This window comes from Bos javanicus, chromosome 19, assembly GCF_032452875.1.
Source record: "Bos javanicus breed banteng chromosome 19, ARS-OSU_banteng_1.0, whole genome shotgun sequence".
Taxonomy (NCBI): Eukaryota; Metazoa; Chordata; class Mammalia; order Artiodactyla; family Bovidae; genus Bos; species Bos javanicus.
In genome coordinates this window covers 43,475,706-43,498,890 of record NC_083886.1, presented here as the reverse complement: position 1 = coordinate 43,498,890, position 23,185 = coordinate 43,475,706, and the positions used below count along the sequence as shown (strand labels likewise).

Here is a 23,185-nt window from a genome sequence, read left to right as displayed (position 1 = left end):
TGTCTAGTCAAGGCTATAGTTTTTCCAGTAGTCATGTATGGATGTGAGAGTTGGACTGTGAAGAAAGCTGAGTGCCGAAGAATTGATGCTTTTGAACTGTGGTGTTGGAGAAGACTCTTGAGAGTCCCTTGGACTGCAAGGAGATCCAACCAGTCCATTCTGAAGGAGATCAGTCCTGGGATTTCTTTGGAAGGAATGATGCTAAAGCTGAAACTCCAGTACTTTGGCCACCTCATGCGAAGATTTGACTCATTGGAAAAGACTCAGATGCTGGGAAGGATTGGGGGCAGGAGGAGAAGGGGACGACAGTGGATGAGATGGCTGGATGGCATCACTGACTCGATGGACGTGAGTCTGGGTGAACTCCGGGAGTTGGTGATGGACAGGGAGGCCTGGCGTGCTGTGATTCATGGGGTCGCAAAGAATCGGACATGACTGAGTGACTGAACTGAACTGAACTGAAGGCCAGAAAAGGAGTACCTTCACAGGAGGTGTTTTCTTTAGCTGTGGAGAGGTGGTCCTTCTCCAAGATGGGTGCTATTTGGGGAGATTCTGAGTAGGGGTGGAGCTCATTCCATGTAGGAGTGGGAGGCTCTCTATGACCAACAGGAGAGAGAAGCTGAGGAAATGCTGTTTCAAAAAGATGCCTGTGAGGGAAGGGACCAGAAACTGACATCATCAGGGATCACTTTGTTCAGGCATGGCCAACAAGTGTATTGGGGGGAGAAGGATTTGGCCAGGTTTTTGTGTACAGCAATGTGGTAGCACTGTTACAGTGTGACCCCAGAGTCTGGCAGGAACACAGACATGTGGTCTGTTTGCACACTGCGCTGACCCTTTCACCTGAGCTGCTCAGCGCATGATCCTCCTTCCTGGAGCTAGACAGCTGTTAGGGTCAGGGAGCAGCTGGAGAGACCTAGAGGACTGGGATGGACATAGGAAAGCTCCAGGATGTCTCAGCAGTAAATCTATGTCTTGGTTTCTAGGACTGTCTGATTTTAAAAATTCTGTCCCACAAGTTCACCAATACCTGTCAGACCGGGTGTCCCAGTTTTTGATTTGGAAAATGCACTCTGTTTCCCCGGTAATGGAGAAGGGGAAGGCAGCAGTTCATTCATTCCTCTAGTCTAAGCGTGAGATAGTGGGGGCGGGGCGGGGAGCCCGAGCAGCAGAGATGGCCCCAGCCTTGCGCTAGAATCTCTCATTGAATTCTCTGCTCTGTGCGCCCAGGTGAGTGGATGAGTGGTGGTGACTGACGCGAGGTGGTGATTGACCCCTCCTAGCCCCACCTGCTCACGCGGTCCTCCGCCCTATCCCATTTACAGTGGGAGGTCTCATCTATCTCTGCTCTCGGCCTCGCTCCACCAGCTTAAGGAAGAGAGTCCACGTGCAAATGGGCAAGCAGTCTTGCAAAAAGCAGGTCTAAGCAACTGGGTTCGATGTGGCCGATTTCAAGCTGCCAGGATACGGACGTCAGTTTCTCCCAAAGCGAGATGGGAAGGAGACTCTGGGTCCCCAAGGCTGCGATACAGCCCATTCGGCCAACACCCCAGCCCCCACTCCCCAACACCCCATCGCAGCGGCTCTAGGCCCACCTCCTAAGCGATCAGGCCATGGCCCCCAGCCTCGTAAGCTCCCCTCCCAGCGTAGCCCGGCCCATCTCCCCACCGGAGGCCCCGCCCCCGACCCCTCCCTGGCTTGGCAGGCTCCGGAGAGGCGGTGCCCGCCAGCCGTCCGGGGCAGACGCACCAGCGGGACTACAAGTCCCAGCAAACCCTGGGGCCTGGCCTCGGGGGCGGGGCTATATCAGGCAGCGAATTGGGAGGAGGTCTGGCGCTCAGGCTAGGGAATGCGTGTGGCCAATGGCCCGGCGGCTCGCGCTGTGTGCCGATGGGGGCGGGGAGAAGCCCGCCAGCGCCCGGACAAAAGCCAGGTCTCCGGCGGCTGCGGGAGGCTGGAGCGCTCCTAGCAGTGGGCGGTGACTTGGGTCCTGTAGACTGAACGCCGCGCATAGACTTTCTCGGAGAGGTGAGTGGCCGACGGCTGTTTTCGCGAGATGGACCCCACCTGGTCCAGGAGCTTCCTGCTTCCCTCCCCCAACCCGGAACCGCCTCCTTCGAAGCTAGCTTGGGGCTCACGCGCGCTCCCTGCACCTGCTTGGAGTTTTGGGGGTCTTAGTTTTAGGTTAGCCTTCGCTGGGATCCCGGCCGGTGGCCTCGTGTCGCCCTCCCCTCCCCCGCCCCAACTCCTCCACATTCTAGTTCCCGGAGTTTGCACAAGGCTGGCCGCCGTTGTTGCCTGCCTTCCCTCCGCCGTATTACATCGCCCCTAACTGGCTCCCCTCATCCCCACCCCGGGACTAGTCGCCGGGCCTCATCGGGCTTTCTGTGGCCACCTCTTGCCCCGATCTGGGTCCCTCCACCCCCGCCATCGGATGCCCGGCAAAGGAGGTAGAGCGGTGGCTAGTCTCCCCACTCCTACTCCTCACCAGTCGGTTCAGGCCCTCCCTTTTAGCTCTGTGGAGAGTCGACTGAGCCCCGCGCCAAAGTGGAAGGAGCGAGCAGGGCGCGCAGCCGCCGAAGACCACACTTGGCAGGGCCAACCCAGGCCTCGCCACGAGGAACTATCCTTGGATGGGCGGTGCAGGGAGGACTCTCCTAGCTCTGGGGGTGCCGTCAGGCCCAGCCGCTAAGCGACAGATGGCCGGGGTGCCCGTCTCTCTCCCCACCCTTGGCGTTGATGCCGAGCTTGGCCGAGACAGGGTCCTCCAGGGGCTGGAGCATGCTGCCGCCACCCTGCTGTCGGGATTGGCAGAGGGCCAGTCCCAGCGCCTCCTGCCCTCTCCAACCTTGGCGGATATCAAGGAGTTCTACCATTAGGTGGTCCTCCGGAGTCTGCCTGGGCAGAGGATTTTGCGGGGGGAAGCAGTGCATAGCACAGTTTGGTCAACCAGCCCACTCCTCTCTTCACCCATTAACTTTGCACTGTTTCAGCCAGCTCAGATCATTGGATTTCTGACATTCTGAAATGTTAGGTGAAGGACACCTGGTAGACCCAGCTGCCCAGAGGGGTGTTTTCACTTCTTAAAGAGCTACTGCTGCTTTTTTTTTTTTTTTAATATTTAAAGAGCTTCTTAAACAGCTTGGAAAATGATAATGGGAACAGCTCTTGAGCTCAGCTGGGTGGTAGGTGTCTCCACTCCCATTCTGCATTATGTTTGCTGCAGTAGGGGACCCTCAGAATTTTGTCCCTCTCTTTACTCCAGGGATTGCCTGGCCTTTCCAAAAAAAAAAAAACACACCACTCCTGTGGATACTAACCTTAAAATAAGTGCTCTTTGTCCTCCTCACAGAGACCCTACATAGCATCCCCAGTGGTTCCTCTCCACGGGCTGTGTCCCAGGGGTACAGTCCTGGGGAACAAACTCCTTTCATTCAGCCTTCCCTGTGGGCTACTTCTGCCCTCCGTGGCTGCTGTGGATGAACTCAATTCTGGGTCACTTATCCTGTCTGCAGAAAAGACCCCATTCAGCTCAGAAGGGCCCTCCTTTCGATTGAGAGAGAGAGAGAGAGAGAGAGAGAGAGAGAGAGTGTGTGTGTGTGTGTGTGTGTGTGTGTGTGTGTGTGTGTGTGTTCAGGTCCCCTGGCATGATTTTCCCCAAATTTACCTAGGTAACAGTTCCTGGGACCCCAGAGTGGACCCCTTGGATCTTAGCTCTGCCCTGAAATCATCTCTGACCAGTCTGACAGCATATTCAGTTATTCAGTTACTGGGGAGGCAGCCCAAGACTCTGCAGTGGTGTGTGTGTGTGTGTTGTGTTCCCAGCCCAGACTGGTTTACACTTTAAGTCCCTTTGTCACTTGAGCCAGTGTTCTTAGCTATGGGTCTCTGGGCTGTCAGATCATGGTCTCAGGTCACCATCTTGAAGGGATAAACGAAACTGGGTATGTGTACATTTTTCTGGGCTTTTCTTCTGGTGCTCGAAAGAGTCTGACCTCAAATAGGTTAAGATCCACCACCTTCAAGAGACTCCCCCGAATGATTAAACTTGTGATTTATCTCTACCCAGTCTACTCCCTGGCTTTGTGAGCCTTCTTACCCTGTCTTGATAAATATGCAGAGGCCAGATTCTTTCCCTGTCTTTTTACTCTGTCCTGTAAATTCTCTGTCTTGGCCTTGAGAGGGCCTGCCCCATCTATGCCAAAGTGCTCTGATGGCCAGTCTGTGTTTTGGTGAGCTGGCAGAGCTTTTCTATCTTGTGCCATTCCCCTGTTGTCAGCTCTCCCATCCCTCTCCTGAGCACCAGAGATGAGTTCTTGGATTTGAGATCTGAACTAAGGCTCAAGGAAATTGTGATTTTTTTTCAGCTGCAGAAGGTCCCTTTTCTCATCCAGGTTCTTTCCAAAGTTGGGTCTTTGTATGGGGGTAGGGGGCGGTCGTTGTTCTGGGAGTGTCTCTCTGCTGGAGAGGCTTAGCCGGGGTTGGGGGGGGCGGGGGCGGGGCGTCCTTTCTCTTGGAATTTGTGATTAGCTTGTGAGCGACTGAACTGAACTGAACTGAACTGATGTGTCCTAACCACTAAGAGTGGTCGGCGGCTGCTCTCTCCTTTATCTGCTTGATCTGCCCTGGGTTGCATTCTGTTTGGGAGAGGGTAGGGGCACATTTATGTACCCATCTGATTTCAGGACCAGTTTTTCTGGTCTGAGTCAAGAAGGTTGGGAAATGGAGCTGGAGTGGGTGGGGGATGGAGGGGTATGGGGGAGTGGGGCTGATTGAGGCGTCTCCTTTGGAAACTCATATTGAGAAGGAGCCGGAAGTCATCCCAGGGGAAGGCGAGAAACGGGAACGTTTCCTTTGAGCCCCTTCCCAGCTACCCGCCTTTGGGCCAGACACCACACTGAATGCACCCTTTGTGCCTTGCTGGAGGATAGCTGGGAGGCTCAGCCAGCCAGTCAAGCCAGGATTAGAACCTGAAGCCCAGCCTGGAGAATTGGAAAGGAGGTGCAGAGTGGCCCCCAGAAACTCTGGCCTTCCCTGAGCTAGAAATGGAGACACCAGCCTTCCTGAGTATGTAAAGCAGCCAGCCCTTCAGCTCCACCCTCCTTTATTTACACTTGGCTTTTCTCTCCCAGTAAATTCAACAACCTCAATTCTGAATCTTTGTGAGATAGGAGTGACTTTTCCTGATCTGGCCAAGCTCTTGTCAGGAATGACTTAGTTTCCTTTCCCTTCCTGTCTCCCCACCCTTTATCTCCCCAAATTGCTCCAGGCACTACCCCAAGGGAGAAGGGGTGTGTCAGGACAAAGTGACAGGGAGGGAAGGTGAAGTTGTCATCACAGATCCTTCTGTGAGGTGAATGGGGGAAATGGCCTAGCTCCTGGACAAGTGGTCTTTTCTGTCAGGCTGACTGTGGGATTTTCTAGGGACCAGGAGTGAGAGGGTTTGAGTTCAAATCTCAGGACCCCTGCATATTAATTAGGCTTCTTGGGCAAGTTGCCTTAACTCCTCTGAGCTTTTATTCCTCATCTAAGAAATAGGGCTGTAGGAACTTCCCTGGCGGTCCAGTGGTTAAGAATCTGTGCTTCTACTGCGGAGGGCATGGGTTTGATCTCTGGTTGGGGAACTAAGGTCATGCGTGCCACGTGGTGTGGCCAAAAATAAAAATAAGAAATAGGACTCTCAATCTCCATGCACCTCCTAGGGCTCACCTACATGTGACCCAGGATGGCTTCTGCCTCTGTTCCCCTAGTTCTGGCTCGGTTAGAAATGACCGGTATGGGTGGTTCCCAGAGAGGACTCTGTTTTGCTCTAAATGAGTAGCTGGATGACTCAGTGGGGTGGGTGGGATGCACTGAAGGTCACAGTTCCCCGCCCTGTGTCAGCTCTGAACTTGGGTGGGAGTCTGGTGTCCTGGGAGAAATGGGCTTTGACATAGCTCTTCCTCTTCACTCCTGGGGGGCTTGGTCCTGCGTGAGGCTAAATAGACTTGTTTACCCAACCTTTGGGCTGGTGATGTGTGTGAGTGTGTGAAATGAGTGAGTGAGTGTGTTGGAGACCAGACATGGAGGAGGGGTAGGGCCAGTCTTACACTATTTAACTGTGTTCCCCGCAGGTCACAGAACTAGAGGGTGCATTTCAGGGTCTTTGTGCCCATCTCGGGTGGGACAGGCACTCAGGTTTGGGTCACATGCCTGCTATTATGGTCTCCCCATCCAGCTTTCTTTGCTCCAGGGTGAATGTTCGTGAATGTGCTCTTGGGTGAGCTAGTTTGCCTAGAGAGTAGAGGCCACGAGTCCCCGGGGAGGTAACTGCCATCTTTGTTTTTCTCCTCTGTCCTCACCATCATTTCCTAATCCGCACTGTCTGTGGTCAGTGCTGTTTGAGATCTCCCTTCCATCCTTCCTTCTGGGGCAGCCCTCTTCTCCCTCTGGAGAAGCGCTGAGATCAGGTTTTATGGTCTGGGGGCAGCTGGGTGGGGGTCTGTCCTGCTGGAGAAGATAGCACCTCCATCTCCCCGCACCCTTTGACCAGCCCCTCTCTCCCCAACAGGTAGTGCAGGGCCTTCTGTAACCATGTCGGCCAAGGCGATTTCTGAGCAGACAGGCAAAGAGCTCCTCTACAAGTACATCTGCACCACCTCGGCCATCCAGAACCGCTTCAAGTATGCCCGGGTCACCCCTGACACAGACTGGGCCCGCCTGTTGCAGGACCACCCGTGGCTGCTCAGCCAGGTCAGCCCTCCCCGCCCCCCAAACCCCACCCCTCCTCCAGGCCCAGATGTCCCCTCAGAACAAGTGATGGCAGATGGCCTGCTTGGGTGGGCAGGGTGCAGGGGGCTGAGCGCGTTTTGTGTTCAGCCCTGTGTGCCGCATGCTGAGGTGCTGAGCCTGGACTGGAACTGGACAACTGGAGTCCGGGTAGCGGCTCTCTGGTTATTAACCATGTGGCCTGGGGCAAGCCATTTCACCTCTCTTGAGTTTAAGGACTAGTAATAATGCCTGGAAAGTCTTTAGTCTGCTGCCTGGCATTTGGTAAATGCTCAGTAAAAAGCACCGGCTCCATCAGGAATATGTCAGGGCCATGAGGAAATGTGATGCTGTACTTTGTGTAGATGGCTGATAGAATCCACCCAGAGTAGGGGATCCTCTCTGTAGATCCATTTAGACGTCTCTGGCAGGTCCCAGAGAACTAGGACCAGTGAGGGGGGTGAGTGGGAGGGTGTTCAGGGATGCAATTTTCCTTCCTCTATGAGGCAGCCCAAACCCCAAACCACAACGGGAGTTGGTGAACTTCCTGGTACTGGAGGTATGTGAGCAGTGGCTAGGGGCTGCTTGTAGATCTTGTAAATGGAGTTCAAGTACAGGGATAGGGTTGACCAGATGTCTTCTATGGTGCTTTGTCACCCTAGGGCTCTGTCTTTCTAGTCTTTCTTTTTGGAATGTGGGTGCCAATCCATATTCTGAGATGTTGAATGAAGCTAAGATACCACATAGGGAGGGTAGGGAATCCTTTACTCATTCAGCAGCTATTCAATGAGCACCTACTCTGTGCCAGACCCTATCCTGAGCCACGACAGCTCTAGATTCCCGGTTGTCAAAGATGTTGGCTGGGATAGGTGAAGGAAGCTTCTGGGAGCTGACCTTGAAGATGGGTGGAATTTACCTTGGGGGTGGGGTGAATTGGAAGCCACCCAGGGTATCCTGTGCTTTGGGGCCCTAGACTATTAACTCTTAACTTTCCCCTCTCCTTCTTTGCTCTAAATACAGACCCCTCTTGGAGATGCCCTGGTGGTCCAGGGGTTAGGACTCCAGGCTCTCAATGCCAAGAGCCTGGGTTCAATTCTGGTCGGAGAACTAGATCCCACAAGCCACATGGCTCAGCCAAAACACAAAACAAGCAAACCAACTCTCTTGTTCCAGAGCTTGGTGGTCAAGCCAGACCAGCTGATCAAACGGCGTGGAAAGCTGGGCCTAGTTGGGGTCAACCTCACTCTGGATGGAGTCAAGTCCTGGCTGAAGCCACGCCTGGGACAGGAAGCTACAGTGAGTCTGGGTGTAGGGTTGGGGTGGATGTGCTGTGGGAACAGAAGCAAACATGGTTGCTTTCAGATCTGCAGCCCTATGGATCACCCCCATGACTGGTCCGATTGCAGCCTGGGGAGGACAGGAGTCCTGCAGAGCTGGTTTATGTAGTAGGGCCAGTTGGATGCTCATTCCGAGCTCCCCTAACAGGGAATGGTGAGATGTGCTGTACAAGTAGAAGTATTACAGGCACTTCTGTGGTGGTCCAGTGGTTAAGAATCTGCCTTCCAATGCAGGGGATGAAGGTTCTATCTCTGGTCGGGGAAGTAAGATCCCATGTGCTGCAGGGAAGCTGAGCCTGAGGAACCCGAGCCAGGCCAAAATAGTCTGTTCCTTTAACAACAGTTCCCAGACCTACTCTGGGAACTCCTTTCTTTTCAATTACCAGAACGGGTAGGGTAGCTCACCATGACCTGCATACATAAGAGGCACAATAAAGAAAAAATAAAAAACTCGAAGGGAGATGCAGAATCATTTAGGCAGAAACCATCTTGGGCCAAGAATCTAGGAGGAGACAATTAAGGAGACAATTAATCCTGAAGAGTCAATTCAGTTCTTGTCTTCTCCCAGCTTGTTGATTAATTTCAACTCTGTAGGTGAGAGTTGAAGCGAAATATGGCTTAGGAAGGCTAAGCGATGCCCAGAAATAAAATTGCATTTCTTTTTCTTCTCCCCAAGGGAGCTGGAGAACTGAAGGGAGGGAGTGGACCAAGGCTTGGCTTAAGCCGGGGAGGATGTGCTGTCCACGCCTGGCTTTGTCCCATCTGGGGTGACTGTGGATCAGGGTTGAGCTGTTCTCTAACTCGATCTCCCCAGAGTAGGATGAAGGTGGTGATGGAGCCATCTTCCTTTTTACCCGGGCTTCCTTAAATCAGTTCTTCTTGTTTAATTTCCTGTTTCTGGCTCTCCTGGATAAAGAGGGATCCCTGAAGTTATACACGGGCTTGGGGGTGGAGGGATCTTGACCTTCATGCCCCCAGGCCTTTGGGGAGAGGACAGCAGGGTTGGGGGGCTGAGCAGTGTCCCCAGGGAGGTCCTCATGCTTCCTTCTTAGCTGGCTTTTGTCAGGGGGTGGGGGGAAACGCTGGGGACATCTGAGCTGGCAGCAGTGTCAGCCCGGGCAGGAGCGGCTCATTACCTCTGATGGATCACTGTCTGGTCCCTGACTCAGCAATGACGCACTCATGGGCGGGCGGGGGCTTCGGGACACATGGGGAGGGCGGGTGAGGACTGTCTTGCCTTGGCTGCCGCCAGGGACCCACTCAAACTGATTAGCTCTGCAGGCCTGTTGTCCTCAGCGGGGAAAGTCTGTGCAGAAAAGTTTTCCCTGTCAAGCTCCATTCTCTCTCCCTTCCCCAGCCATTCCTTGCACCTGTGACCGGGTCTCCCTGCCTGAGCTCTGGGATCGATAACCTTGATTTGTCCGAGCACGTGATCTGTGGAACAGCAGAGGGGTAGAGGCTCCAGATTGCTGCTTTTGGGGGGCGGGGCCACATTACAGCTCATTTGTCACCCTCCAGAGGAGGTGGAAAAGAAGATGTGAGACATTTTAGAAGTGTCAAAGTGTGGCTGGCACAAGGGCAGTGGGTGGAAGAGGGGGTCTCATGAAGACTTCTTTAATGTAAGAGTCTGTGACCCCATTGCCCTAGTTTCTGGAAAGATCTCTTTCTGGCAGGTGGTGTGGCAGTAGTGCTGGGGCCCCACCTCTGATGGACGATTGAGGTGGAAGGAGCAGAGGGTCATCCCTCCTCTTGCCCCGCGAGCAAGGCGTGCCATCCGCCTGAGCTGTATTTCCTTCAATCTCCATAGGTTGGCAAGGCCACAGGCTTCCTCAAGAACTTCCTGATCGAACCCTTCGTCCCCCACACTCAGGTATGTGTGAGGTGGCTCCCAGCTGGGTCTTTGCCCTCTGGGAGCATTGTGCCTGTTGATCCTAAAATGATGAAAGGAGAAATCAAGCTGCTGGAGAAAAGTCAGAGCAACCAAAGTCTCTGAAGCTGTGCTTTTAGGGTCTGAGGGTGCTGCAGAGCGGGGAGTTCAGAGATGAGGGGAAGGGCTTAGTTTGCGGCAGAAAGGAACCAGCACTGGTAACAGGGGACTTCCCAGTGCTGGAGTGAGCAGGACTTGAAGGGAGGACCTTTACCCCGGAGCAGGTCACATTGGCCCAGTCTGGACTGTCAGCCAGCAAGGCAGTGGCCTCTTGTCCTTGAGGTCTCACCCAGTAGGAGGTGTCTGTGGGATTTTAGAAATGATACTACTGGGGCTGGGCCCCTCACCCATATTTTGCCCTCTTCCCTCGTAAGGAGGAAGAGTTCTACGTCTGCATCTATGCTACCCGAGAAGGGGACTATGTCCTGTTCCACCACGAGGGTGGGGTGGACGTGGGCGACGTGGATGCTAAAGCCCAGAAACTATTTGTCGGCGTTGATGAGAAGCTGAATCCTGAGGACATCAAGAAACACCTGCTGGTCCACGCCCCCGAAGACAAGAAAGAGTTGAGTGAGAGGGATGGCAGGGTGGTGGTGGTATAGGAACGGGGAAGGCCGACAGCTCTGGGTACAGGGGGCAAGCGGAGTGGTCTTCCCTGTCTGGGCACCGGCTACCCCGCCCCAGCCTTTGGCTGAAAGATGGGGAGCAGCCAGCAGTCCCAGCCCCTCCCCGCCCCCAGGAGGAATGCGGGGGCAGTGGGGAGGCTGGCTCAGACTGAAATGTCTGTCAGCATCCCTCACCTCCTTGCCCCTGTCTGTCTGGTGTGGGCCCCCCTCCTGCTCCATGCCTGACAACCTCTTTCCGCCTCAGTGGCTGAAGAGTGACATCCGGGGAGCAGGGTTTGGCGAGCAGAGGGAGGGTCAGCAGAGCGGTTGCTGGGGAGTGGAGCTGTCAATAGCAGTGAGAGATGCTGCTGAGTCTGCTCCCTCGTGGACTGACAGTCCCTCTCTGCCTCCCCCTCTAGAATTCTGGCCAGCTTTATCTTCGGCCTCTTCAATTTCTATGAGGATCTGTACTTCACCTACCTCGAGATCAACCCCCTTGGTAACTATCTCTGCTGGGGTGGGCCCACACCCCCACTTGCAGAGGGCACCACACCCCCGCTTGCAGAGGGCAGTGCAGACAGGTGTGTAGGGGCAGAGGGATTCCCCAGGCTCCTGTTTCTGAGCTCTCAGGAGGCCATGATCATCCTTCTGTTTCACCAACTCCAATTTCTTCTGTGATGGGGAAGTCCTGGTTATGGTTTGATTCTGCTCAGTGGCTCTTCCCGCCAGTAGATCAGGCTGTTCTCCCGGGAGCTGGGCTGCCGCTGTGTCTGCCTGACCAGTCAGGCCCTCCCTTCCTCTTGGTGCCTCAGAGGCCCCCTTCCCCTCCACCCACTCCAGGAGTTAGTCAATCATTGACCCGCCACAGTTGGAAACACCTTGGCGAAGGCTCTCGGGTTTGCAAGAGGCAGGTGGTGTGGGCTGGCTCTGGCCAGAGCTTCTGAGGTCAGACTCCTGATTCAGATTCCAGCTGGGGGATGTAGCCCCTCTCATGGACCAGATGGCTCTGTGCTAACTAAATTAGCTCAGTGGCCCTGGGTAAAGGGAAGTGGACTCCAGCGAGGCAGCAATAAATGAATTCTGCTGGTGGGGGGCCCGGTGCACCCACAGCTCCCCTTCTTCCCACTTCTCTCTGGACCCTAAGAGACCCTGGGATGCCCACCCAGGGGCCTTAGACATTGTGCTTGAAACACTCTTTTTGTTTTTAAATAGCAGAGTTGTGGATGGGTGAATGGGTAATGTTTTAAAATTGCCATGGCAGCTAAAACAGGGTTCTGCCCTAGTACCTACAGATCAGGGAGTGGGGATGGTCTTGTAGAATTTGTTTTTCCTTGAATGAGGGAAAAGCTGTGTCTCCATAAGAACCAATCTGGTTTCTTGTTGAGCTGGAGAGTTGTGAGGCCTGGGGGCCTCACGGGGGTGGGTGTGGGAAAGCCTGGAGGGGGTTGGAGGTGGACGGTCGCCTCTGCTGAGACCCATGTCCGATCGCCTCTTCTTTTCTTAAAGTCGTGACCAAAGATGGTGTCTACGTCCTTGACTTGGCCGCCAAGGTGGATGCCACTGCCGACTACATCTGCAAAGTGAAGTGGGGTGACATAGAGTTCCCACCCCCCTTCGGACGGGAGGCTTACCCAGAGGTAAGGCTGCTGTGGGGAGGAGACTGAGAGTGAGGGGGGCCTGGGCGGGGTGACTAATCTCAGATGAGCATTCCCCCCACCCCGTTGTGAGCTATATATTTGGCAGGAAAGGAAGGTCGAGCCATTTAATTTTCTTAAAACCCCAAAGGAGGTGGGGGTGGGAGAGAGCCAAGCCTCTGAATCCTGGCCAGAAATCCTTTTAGACTCCTCTCTCAATCAACCTCCCTGGGCTCGTAACTTGACTTGTTGTTTCTCAGTAATTCCGAGTGGCTCCCCCTGATCCTGTCGTTAGATAGTTGTCTTGGCCACTTGCTGAGACTTCTAATTGCTGCTTCCCACCCCATCCTCTGAGAGGTCCTCACAGCAGGATCGGGCGTGTGTGACAGAACCTAGGCTAGGGGAAGAGTCTGGGCTGGAGGAACGGATGGGGCCTGGCCGGCTGGGGGAGGGTGGCACCTAATGAGTTAGGCAGGGAGATGCTGGGGGTGGGGCCAGGGTAGAAGCAAGTGACTTAGCAGGACTTAAAATCAGAGGGAAAGCAGTTGGAAAGTTTGTTTCCAGGCGGTGACTGGCTGTAGATGGTTTTGGTGCTTACAGACAGCATCCCATTTTGTCCCAGGCCCATGAGGCCCCACACAAACCCTTCTTCCTGACCCTGTGAGAACAACGGAGGCCCTTTTCCTACTGCTCCAGGGGAAAGGGAGGGGGCCTGGGGTCTGCAGCCTGGTGAAGGGGGTGCCCCCAGGGCCCACCTGTTGCTCTCTGGTCCCCAGGAAGCCTACATCGCAGATCTGGACGCCAAAAGTGGGGCAAGCTTGAAGCTGACTTTACTGAATCCCAAGGGGAGAATCTGGACCATGGTGGCCGGAGGGGGTGCCTCTGTCGTGTACAGGTGACCGAAGGGGCTGCTGAGGGGCTGACAGTCGGTCCCCCACGGGCTTCCCACATGTGGCCTGAATCAGCTTGACCCCCCTCTCCGGTACAGAACAGGAACCCTCGGGGCATTCCGGAAACGCCTACCCATGTTGTCTCCAAAACTGTCTTCTTTGCTTCAAAATTAAATTTTTAGTTTTGACTCCTACCATTAGTAATAATGTGCTCCGTGCAAAGGTGCCGCAGATAAGGGAAGTGAACCAGGCCGTGTCCCCACCCCTTGCCCTAGTGTGTCACCACGGTGTGTGTCCTTCCAGCTGTTTTAGCACCTGTGTCAATAGTCACAGGCTTCCCTGGTGGCTCATCGGTAAAGAATCTGCCTGCAATGCAGGAGACTCGTTGATCCCTGGGTCAAGAAAAATCCCGTGGAGAAGGGAACGGATACCTACTCCAGTATTCTTGGCCGGAAAATCCTGTGGACAGAGGAGCCTGGCGGGCTATAGTCCATGAGGTCGCAAAGAGTCGGACATGACTTAGAGCCTAAACAACAGCAGTAGTTATATTTTCACACTTCATAGAGATGTCGTGTAGGGCTGGCAGGGTGCTCCCCTAGGAGGGTCTGATGCAGCACAGTTAACCTTCAAGTATGACTGGTGAGGGGCTTGAGGGTCTGAGGGCCGAGAGGTCGCTTCTAGAGGTGGCCTGGTCTCAAGGCTTCAGGGGTTTCTGTGTGGCCCCCCCCAGGCACCAGGCTGCTGCCTTTTGCCAGCACTGACTTTCCTATCTCCCTGGCAGTGACACCATCTGCGACCTGGGGGGTGTCAACGAGCTGGCAAACTACGGGGAGTACTCGGGCGCCCCCAGCGAGCAGCAGACCTATGACTACGCCAAGACGATCCTCTCCCTTATGACCCGCGAGAAGCACCCAGATGGTGAGACATACGGGCTCTTCCTTGGCGTGGCCCAGTGTCCTGGGGTGGAAAGAGCTTTGGCTTGGGTGGGAGGCATGAGGTTGTCCCGGTCCTTTGAAACCTGGGGCTCATCGTTTAACTTCTGGACCGAGGTTGCCCTGACTTTGCAGCAGGTAGTGACAGCACCTGTCATTCCAGGGGCTCCAAGCAGGTGAGGAAGGGGTGGATACATGAAGTCCTATGAGCAGGTGCGAGGGAGGTGGCAGCAGAGGTAGTGGTGGCAGCATGCTTTTGCTGACTGCTATAAGTTCAGTTCTTCATGGCCTGCTTACACCTTTATTATTCAGGCTGTGTGGTTCCCAATTTCCCTTTACCAGTTGTGCTGTGTTTTGGGACTACAGATACTGATTCCCCTTCTCATGAGCCAGACAGAGAATCCCACCAGGGTGTCCAGAAACCATGCTAGGTTTCTCGATGCCAGCTAGGAACGATGCAGAGATTCTGTGGGTTTGGATTGACTACCTGCTCCGTGGCGTAGGTAAGGGAGGGTTGAGCTGATGAAACTAAGTCAGGAGAGACCAGCTTGCTCCCCACCTCTGCACTGGTATCTCCTAACAATTGGGGGACCTCAGTTGGATTTCTGATATGATGCCTAAGTCTCCCTTTCTAACCCTTTTTTGACTTCTCTCTTGCTCCAAATCCAGGCAAGATCCTCATCATCGGAGGCAGCATCGCAAACTTCACCAACGTGGCTGCCACATTCAAGGTAACCAGCTGCAGGGGAACGTGGTTGGTTGGGGGGAAGCAGGGAAGGGAAGTTTCTGTAAGAAGATTTGGGACAGAAGCAGATCCCCATGAGATACCCAGGCCAGGGTGGGGGTGGTCTTGACCTAGGGATGCAGAAGACTCTGGGGTGGATCTCTCTGAAGTTGTGTGTCTCTCTGGACAAGCAGCTGATCCTCTCTGAGCCGTGATTCTCCCATCTACAATGTGGGGAGAAGGTGAATTTCTGCCTTTCCTGTTTCAGTTCTTAAAGAACTGGCTTGATTGACCCCGTTTCCAACCTTCTGTTGTAAGACTGGGTTCTCTGCACCTCCTGGTGTTTTGTCTCCCAGTCATCTGCCCCCTCTCCAAAAGGTTGGCATAACGAAGTGTTTGATGCACTGGGGTGCAGGGCTTCTGCTTATCTAGTTGGAGGCTAGTCATCCTGGGTCTCTGTACATAGGTCAGGGCCATGGGCACCAGTTTAAAGAAAGTGTGACTGCCAGTAAGAATGAGAGCTCACGTGTCTCCAGACTCCTCCCCTTCAGGGTGGCTGCCTCAGGAGGCCACTTATTATCCCCTACTGTCAGATGCTCAGGGCAGCTGTTCAAAAGAACGTCGGCCATCTGGTAGTTCCACATAAACTTGGAGAATAACATGTAGATTGAGACTTCCCTGGCAGTCCAGTGGCTTACAACTACATCCTCCCAAGGCAAGGAGCCCGGGATCGATCCCTGGTTGGGGAACTAGATCCCCCATGCTGCAATAATGAAGATCAAAGATCCCATGTGCCTCAACTAAGACCTGGCAAAGCAAAAAAAAATCAGAAGTATATGTTATTTAAAAAAAGAAGAATGCGTAAATAAATGTCAGTCTTGGAAGTCTGAGCTATCAAGGAGTAGAGGACAAGGCCTTGCCAGTCTTACCTAAAACAGGTCCCTAATTGGACCTGATTCAACAAATAGATCTGACACAGGTGGATCTCGGCAGCTTTGTTTTAACTTCCAAGCAGTCCTGTCATAAAGGCAGCACCAGTGATAAGGGCGATTATGTCTGGAGCAGGCACCGTGGGTAGAGCTTCGCCGTGAAACGCCACGAATGATGGAATTTAGACTCCATAAGCTTGCCCCCCATCTGCTCAAACAAAACTGGTCCACAGCTGTGCATGTGCCCACGTTTCCAAAGTTATACCCATTGCAACAGCTGTTCCCAAGTCACTTGGAGAAGCTTTTGTAGAACTTTGCCAGTGAAATAGACTTTGTCCTGATAACTCCAACAGCTCATGCATAGGATCTTGGTATACAGCTTCCCCCAAAATTACAGTTTTAAGAAAACAACAGCTGTTGTTAAGAAAACAACAGCTGTAGATGGGGTGAGAGACCAGCAAAGCCCCACTGGCATCTGAGAACCAGTACTCAATACTGGCAATACTCTGGTCACCTGATGCAAAGAGCCGACTCATCCCTGATTCTGGGAAAGATCGAGGGCAGGAGGAGAAGGGGGCGATAGAGGATGAGATGGTAATAGCATCACTGACTCAGTAGACATGAATGTGAGCAAATTCCCGGAGATAGTGAAGGACAGGGAAGCTTGGCGTGCTGTAGCTCATGCGATCACAAAGAGTTGGACACGACTTAGTGACTGAACAACAGCAACGTTGGCGGCCCAATACCCCGTGCACTGAGGGGTGTCACCCCGGGTACCCCATGTTCTCACCTCAGTACCATCACCAGTGGTCACCAGTCCTGGGCCTTGGGGTTGGTTGCGGTAGTCCAGTTTACTCATGGAATTCTTGACTGGCGGGGTCTTTCTGTGCTTCATGAGAAGCAGCCTTGGGTTTTTTTATTTTGGGTTGCATAGCACAGCTAATGGAGTCTCAGTTCCCTGACCGGGGACTGAACCTGGGGCCCTGGCAGTGAAAGCGCTGAGTCCTAACAACTGGACCACCAGGAAACTCCCCGCAGCCCTGGGACATTTGTTTCCCATGGTTGTAAGCGCTTGCTTTCTTGCTGCCTTCTTTCTAAGCACTTGAGTGTTATCCCTTGGTCCTTCCAGGGCATCGTGAGAGCAATTCGAGATTACCAGGGTCCCCTGAAGGAGCACGAGGTCACGATCTTTGTCCGAAGAGGTGGCCCCAACTATCAGGAGGGCTTACGGGTCATGGGAGAAGTCGGTAAGATGGGGGGATGTTTTCTGTCCCTCCCACCCTGAGCGTCTTGCCTCCTCGGGATTTCCTGAGCAAGTCAGTCTTCTAACGTCTCCATGCTTCTCCCACCACCCACCTCACTCCCTGGAGCTACAGCCAGCTTCCGCTGCATTTCTATGCCCTCTGACACATGGCACCTGACCAAAACCTAAATTCAGGGTGGGCAGGAAAGCAGTTTATTCAGCTGTTCATTCAGCAGTTGCCTGTGGAAGGCCTGCTCCACGCCCAGCGCTGTGCCGAGCTCTGGGGTCACGGCCACACGCGACAGCTGACAGGCAGCAGGCCCTCGTGCCATCGAGGACAGTGGCTGCAGCCTCAGGTACAAGGCAGGACCACTTGGGGAAGGGGTGGCCTCTGTGGGAGGGGACAGGGCCATTTTAAATGAGGCAGTCAGAGCGCTTGGCCAAAGAGGTGGCATTTGAGCAGAAATCTGAGGAGGAGAGGGAGCAGTTGGTGGTGGCTGTCTGCAAATGAAAGGGCAGGTCCCGAGGCCTTGAGGTGGGACCAACTGAGGAGCCTGGGGTGGAGGTTGGAGGCAGAGAGGCCGAGGGAGAAGCATACAGGGCTAGTATAGGTCCTGTGGGCGCTTGGCTGTGACCCTGGAAGACTTGAGTAGAGGTGCAACACCATTTGACTTGGAGTTGAGGGCTAGTTAGGCTGCCAGGTGGAGATAAGGCCTCCAGGGCAGCCAGCTTGAAGCAAGGAGACCACCCAGGAGGCTGTGGCAGCTCCAGGACAGAGCGGTGGCCCAGACTGAGGGGTGAGGGGAGGGAGACGGGTCAGTATCCAGGCCTGGATGGAGGTGGGAGTCCAATAGATTGTAGAACAGGAAGGAGTTGCCCCCTCTCTGAGCTGAGGGAAGCGAGGGCGTGGGTCCATTTTGGTTTCCTTTCTTCCTTCTCCATTTTGGGTGCCTCCTGCAGGCTCCAGAGACCTCAGACTCAGGGCTTTCAAGAACTGGGGTACCACGTCTCATCAGTGAGGACTAAGATTAGGTCTCTGAACTGACCTGATCGAACCAGCGGACTTTGGTCTTGAGTGAAGCGCAGCCCTGGTGCCAAGAGCAGTTTTGTGAGGGGTGGGGGGTGGGGGTGGGGATGAGGGGTGGGGTGAGGGTAGGGGTGAGGTGTGGGGAGGGGGAGGGGGATAGGGCGGGGGTTGAGGGGCAGGTGACAAGACAGAGGGGAGGAGATGTGAGCCGCTCCTGCTCAGTGAGCGGGCCCTCTGACTGAGAGACTGGACCTTTCCGCCTTCCCGTTTTCCCAAATCTGGGATCCATGGCAAATATTACAGCCACCTGGATCACTTACAGTGGTCTCAAGTCCTAATTCTCACCTAAAACTGAAGACCTGCTCTGGGCTCACAGCTTAGTGAATGCCACCCAGTCACTCCTGGGGCCTTAAACTCTGGGGACATTAAGACAAGTAAACAGCGGCTGGAACACGATGCTGTCTACCAGGGATCTCCAGGCAGGGCGGCGTGGAGGGGAACGGCTGTCAGGTCAGGGAGGGCCTTTCTCAGAAGGTGACACTTCAGCTGAGCTGAGTGACAGCCAGGTGACAGCTCCGTGCGGAGGAAGGAGCAGGGCAGAGCCCTGGGGAGAGGAGAGGAGCCCAGGTGTTCAGGAACAGAGGCTGGGCCTGGAGGGCTGTGGTGCGGTGGCCACAGGCGACAGGGGTGGAGGAGGAGGGCAGGCTCTCACGATGCTGTGGTCATTGGAGGGTGTCCATAAAGCCATTTCATGCTCTTGCTGGCAGGTAGTCTTTACAGAGATTTGTTTAGTGGTGAAGAAAATGACCACCAACTTGTCCTGGGATAATCGGGCTTGCACAGAAAGTGCCAGACACGGCCAGGGCTCAGAAGGGTCCTTGGCAGAGTCCTGCGGCCACGCACTTCTTAGGAGACTCAAGTGATGAGTGCTTTTCCTTCCTCACAGGGAAGACCACTGGGATCCCCATCCATGTCTTCGGCACCGAGACTCACATGACGGCCATCGTGGGCATGGCCCTGGGCCATCGGCCCATCCCCAATCAGCCGCCCACAGCGGCCCACACCGCAAACTTCCTCCTCAACGCCAGCGGGAGTACTTCAGTAGGTTCCAGTCTTCTTCTGCTGCAAAGCCCGCAGAGTCATCTTTGTCGCCCCTCATACCCCATCCCATCCGGGGCCCAGTCCCCACCTTTTGGGGACCTTGGGGAGGTACAGGGGGAAGGCTGTATGTGGTTAGTTTCTGTATCTCTGCTGGTTTTTTTCCTGCCCTAGTCAAGGTGGTGGTGTGGAAAGATAGGGGATTTTTAAATTAGACCCGAGTTCAAATCCTGCGGAGGGAGGGACCCCGGCAGTTATCACCAAGAACCTCAGTTTGCTTGTCTATAGCTTGGGGACATTACTGATTCCTATCTCAGAGGGTTATTAGCATAGTACTTTTGAAAGCATCTTGTGGAGAACAGAGCTGTGTGTAGTTCTTATTACCTGAGTTCTCTGGGGCCTTAAGGACCATTGGCTTTTTTCCCAGCTATTCTCTGTGACCCTTACTTTCTCCCCCTTGTCCCCCCAGACTCCAGCCCCCAGCAGGACGGCATCTTTTTCTGAGTCCAGAACTGATGAGGTGGCCCCTGCCAAGAAAGCCAAGCCTGCCATGCTCCAAGGTAACTCCCAATGTGGTTTTAGAACCCTCTGATCCTTTCTGAGACCCCGCTGGGCCAGCAGAGGTGGACGGAAGCAGTTTGGGCTTCGCTGTGGGCGTGGCACGTGGGATGTGGGATGGGAATGGGACACGGAGATGTGGTGGCCAGAGCCTTCTCTGCAAGTGGGGTCACTCCACTCCTCAGTTGTCTTCTCTGCCCCCTCCCACGGGGTGTGTGATCTGGGCTGGTGGGCTGCGGAGGAGACGGAGTTACAGGAGTACCAGGTTGGGGGAAGGTCCCTCAGGCCCTCCCCCTGAGCAGACAGCACGAGCCCAAAGCTCAGGATGGCAGAAGACTCTTGTGCCCGCCCCCACCATCCTGGGTCTCACCTTCCTGGGAGCGTACCGCAAGGCCACACGTTGTCTGCCCTCCCATCTGGTTTGCCCACTCGTCTCTCCCTCCTCTGATTCATCAGAGACCTGATCTCTGCCAGCCAGCCCTTGCCACCAGGACTAGGTAGCCCATGTCAGTTACCCCGGGTCTCCTCCTGGGGTGGACAGAGTGTGCTTGAGGCGTTTTGTGGAGTAGTGGCGCTGGCTCCGGGCTCTCAGAATTGGAAGTCCTCAAAACGGCTGCTTTGTCCCCAGCACAGTGTCAGGTCCATCTTCTCAGCCACATCATCTCATTGATGTCCCCTGCTTCCCGGGGACAAAACAGGATTAGGAGGGCGGGCCTGGGCCAGCTGTCCATCCAGAGACCCTGGGCCTTTGGTGTCCAATGCACCCTCTGAGCCTCGGTGCTTTCGCTCCTCTCTCTACGCCCTGGACCTCCGCCCCTTCTTGGCTCCACTCTGCTGATCGGGGCCCTCCTGTTGGCCGGGCCCCTGTCTGTTGTGAACAGACTAGAGATGGTGAGGGTGGCAGCCTGGCGAGGCTCGTCCACCAACCCCTTCCTGTTCCCACCCTCTCCCTCCAAAGCCTCCAGCCATCAACGGGTCACTCAGTCGCCTTGGTCATTTTCTTTGACAGATTCAGTCCCAAGTCCAAGACCCCTGCAAGGTAGGATGCCCCCAGCTCCGCGTGTGGCTTTCTAGTGGGTTACAGTCTTTACTCTGTGCTTCTGTCTCCCCGTCCCTGGTGGGTTGCAGTGTTGTCTGGTATCTTCTCTGTTCCTGCCTCGGTGTAGCCTGCCCCAAGTCCTGGTCTTTGCCCCCTCCCTTCCCACCCCTGCTTTATTTCACGCCCCTGCTTTCCTTGCCATGGGGGTTGTCACCAGCTCATACGTGGTGGGAAGTGGACAGTGCAGGAGGGGCAGGAGCCAGGCCCACGGCCTCAGAGAGGGGAGTGGAGCCCAGGAGGAAGCCATGGAAACTGAAGGGGGCTTGGCGGAGCCAGCGGGCCAGGAGGGGAGCCGCTGACCACCTGATTCTCTGCATCCCGTGACGGCTTCATTTTCTTTTCCCACCTCAGTCTCACCACTGCCGACTGCATCCCAGAGCTCCCAGCACCTGGGACAGGTTCAGATTTCTCTGGGATTTGGGAGGAAGACAGGATGGAGGAGAGAGAGAGACCCGGAAGGGTGCACAGTTAATCTGGACTGGGCTTTGTGTATGTGTAAGGTCACTGTTTAGCAGGGATAGGATCTGTGTGTGCTCACGCTCGCGTGCACACGTGACTAGGTTCACTGAGGTGGATAGATGCATCAGTTCGAAGTGTCAGGTCTTCCATTTAACTTTTTGATACTCACAGCTGTGGAAAATCCGGGGCATGGTAGTCTCTTAAGGATGACCTGTGACTCCTTGCTAAGAGGAGGAAAGGGGCAACTAGGCGAGGTCAAGTAGCCCTTCCTCCCAGCCTCTGGCAACATTCGTTGTTTACATAGAAAACCAGACCTGAGGCTGAGCCCTGAACAGACTCTCAATGAGGGCTCTTGGCCGGGATGGGGGTGGGGGTGGAGGGAGAAATGGCTTTGGTCTTGCTGTCAGTCCTGAGCTATGTGGGAAAGGAGGGCAGGAAGTGGGGGCAGATTGGCCCAGGACAGCAGAGCCAGTGGAGGAGCCTCGTGGGGGCTTAGCCCCAAAGCACAGGTTCTCTCTGGGGCCTCTGTGCTTCTAGCAGGCTGAGGGTCGCCACCTTCAGCTTGTCTTCTCTGTGTGCTGAGCACTCCAGTTCTGCCCTTTTCAAGCTAGGAGTGCGTGTGGGTTGGTACAGATTCCAGACCTTGTCCTGGGATCCCCGGGAATGGGGAGCTGGGTGGGGCAGTGCTGGCTTATGTCCCTCCTCACTTGCACAGTTGAGCTGCATCTCAAAGTCGTGTTTGTATAACCCTGACTTTGATGCTAGATGACCTACAGTTTCCGTCATTTGGCATCTCTGGGCTTCAGTTTGCAGGAATTGGAAAGTGAGGGAACTGGACAAAGTGGCCTCACTTGTTCTGTGATCTCATGTCTCACTGAACCCAGATGGATCCAGGGCACCGTAAATCCTGGGTGTTGGCACCATTAGGAGCCTTCTGTCATGAGAAGCTTACGGCTGTGATGGAAGAGGATAGCCTGCATGGGGATGTGAATCCTCCATGCCTGGGGAAAGCGATCTCTAAATTTCATTAAAAAAGAAAAAATTATTCAGCTGTATCAGGTCCCAGTTGTGGCACCTGGGATCTTCCTTGTGACAGGCGATATCTTTTGTTGTGGTGCGTGGGCTCTGGTGTGGCGTTCGGGCTTATTGCTCCTCTGCATGTGGGATCTTAGTTCTCTGACCAGGGATCAAACCTGTGTTCCCTGCATTGCAAGGCGGATTCTTAACCACTGAACCACTAGGGAAGCTTCATCTTAAAATAATCAGACCTTGAACTTGGTTAGCCAAGCCAGTGATAGTACCGCAGGTTAATTAATACTAAATGCCCCTGAGCTTTCTGCATTATGTTTCTGGAGGGACAGCTGAGAACCTCCCCTGAGGGCTACTTTCCTCCAGCTGAGAGTCGGAGGGTCAGTTGACTGCTCTAGGTGACTGCCAGCTCCCAATCCCCTCTGCCCTTTCCTACCCTCTGGTGACCCCTCCAGGAGCAGGAAAGAGCCACCTGGGAGGAGGCTGTGGGGAGAAGGTCAGGTGGAAGGTCGATGAGATAAGCCTACAACAAACCTCTTTCTTGCACCTACACTGACCTAGAATCAAGAGGTTTAAATACTGACATGAGCTGTCTTATGTCCAAGGTCACAGGTGGTAAGGATTGTTGGGGATCTGTTTGAAGTCTTATAGTGAACAACAAGGTCCTGGCGTATAGCACAGGGAACTATATTCAGTGTCCTGTGAGATATATATGTACTTGTGTGTGTGTGTGTGTGTGTGTATATATATATATTTGTGTCACTTTGCTATACAGCAGAAATTAATACAACATTGTAAATCAGCTATGCTTCAATTAAAAAATAAAAAGTCTGCAGGACTTCTCTGGTGGTTCTGTGGTTAAGACTCCATGCTTCCACTGCAGGGAGCACAGATTCAATACCTGGACAAGGAACTAAGATCCTTCATGCTGAGCAGCATGGCCGCGC

General features: G+C 54.3%; 1 protein-coding gene across 3 annotated transcripts in view; it reads left to right on the top strand.

Moving 5' to 3' along the window:
* Nucleotides 1-1,844: 1,844 nt before the first annotated feature.
* The window catches only part of ACLY (ATP citrate lyase), a 44,462-nt gene continuing 23,121 nt past the window's right edge, over nucleotides 1,845-23,185 (top strand). The window contains exons 1-14 of one of the 3 annotated variants that reach the window (XM_061391792.1): nucleotides 1,858-2,028; nucleotides 6,551-6,732; nucleotides 7,921-8,043; nucleotides 9,892-9,954; nucleotides 10,386-10,576; nucleotides 11,036-11,115; nucleotides 12,123-12,253; nucleotides 13,027-13,145; nucleotides 13,922-14,058; nucleotides 14,742-14,803; nucleotides 16,855-16,972; nucleotides 18,942-19,096; nucleotides 19,563-19,653; nucleotides 20,661-20,690. In XM_061391792.1, the coding sequence (XP_061247776.1) occupies nucleotides 6,574-6,732; nucleotides 7,921-8,043; nucleotides 9,892-9,954; nucleotides 10,386-10,576; nucleotides 11,036-11,115; nucleotides 12,123-12,253; nucleotides 13,027-13,145; nucleotides 13,922-14,058; nucleotides 14,742-14,803; nucleotides 16,855-16,972; nucleotides 18,942-19,096; nucleotides 19,563-19,653; nucleotides 20,661-20,690 (1,459 nt within the window). In that variant the 5' untranslated portion in view covers nucleotides 1,858-2,028; nucleotides 6,551-6,573. Of the gene's footprint in view, nucleotides 2,029-6,550; nucleotides 6,733-7,920; nucleotides 8,044-9,891; nucleotides 9,955-10,385; nucleotides 10,577-11,035; nucleotides 11,116-12,122; nucleotides 12,254-13,026; nucleotides 13,146-13,921; nucleotides 14,059-14,741; nucleotides 14,804-16,854; nucleotides 16,973-18,941; nucleotides 19,097-19,562; nucleotides 19,654-20,609; nucleotides 20,691-23,185 lie in introns of all 3 variants that reach the window. The other 2 variants (XM_061391791.1, XM_061391793.1) reach the window with 2 other exon arrangements.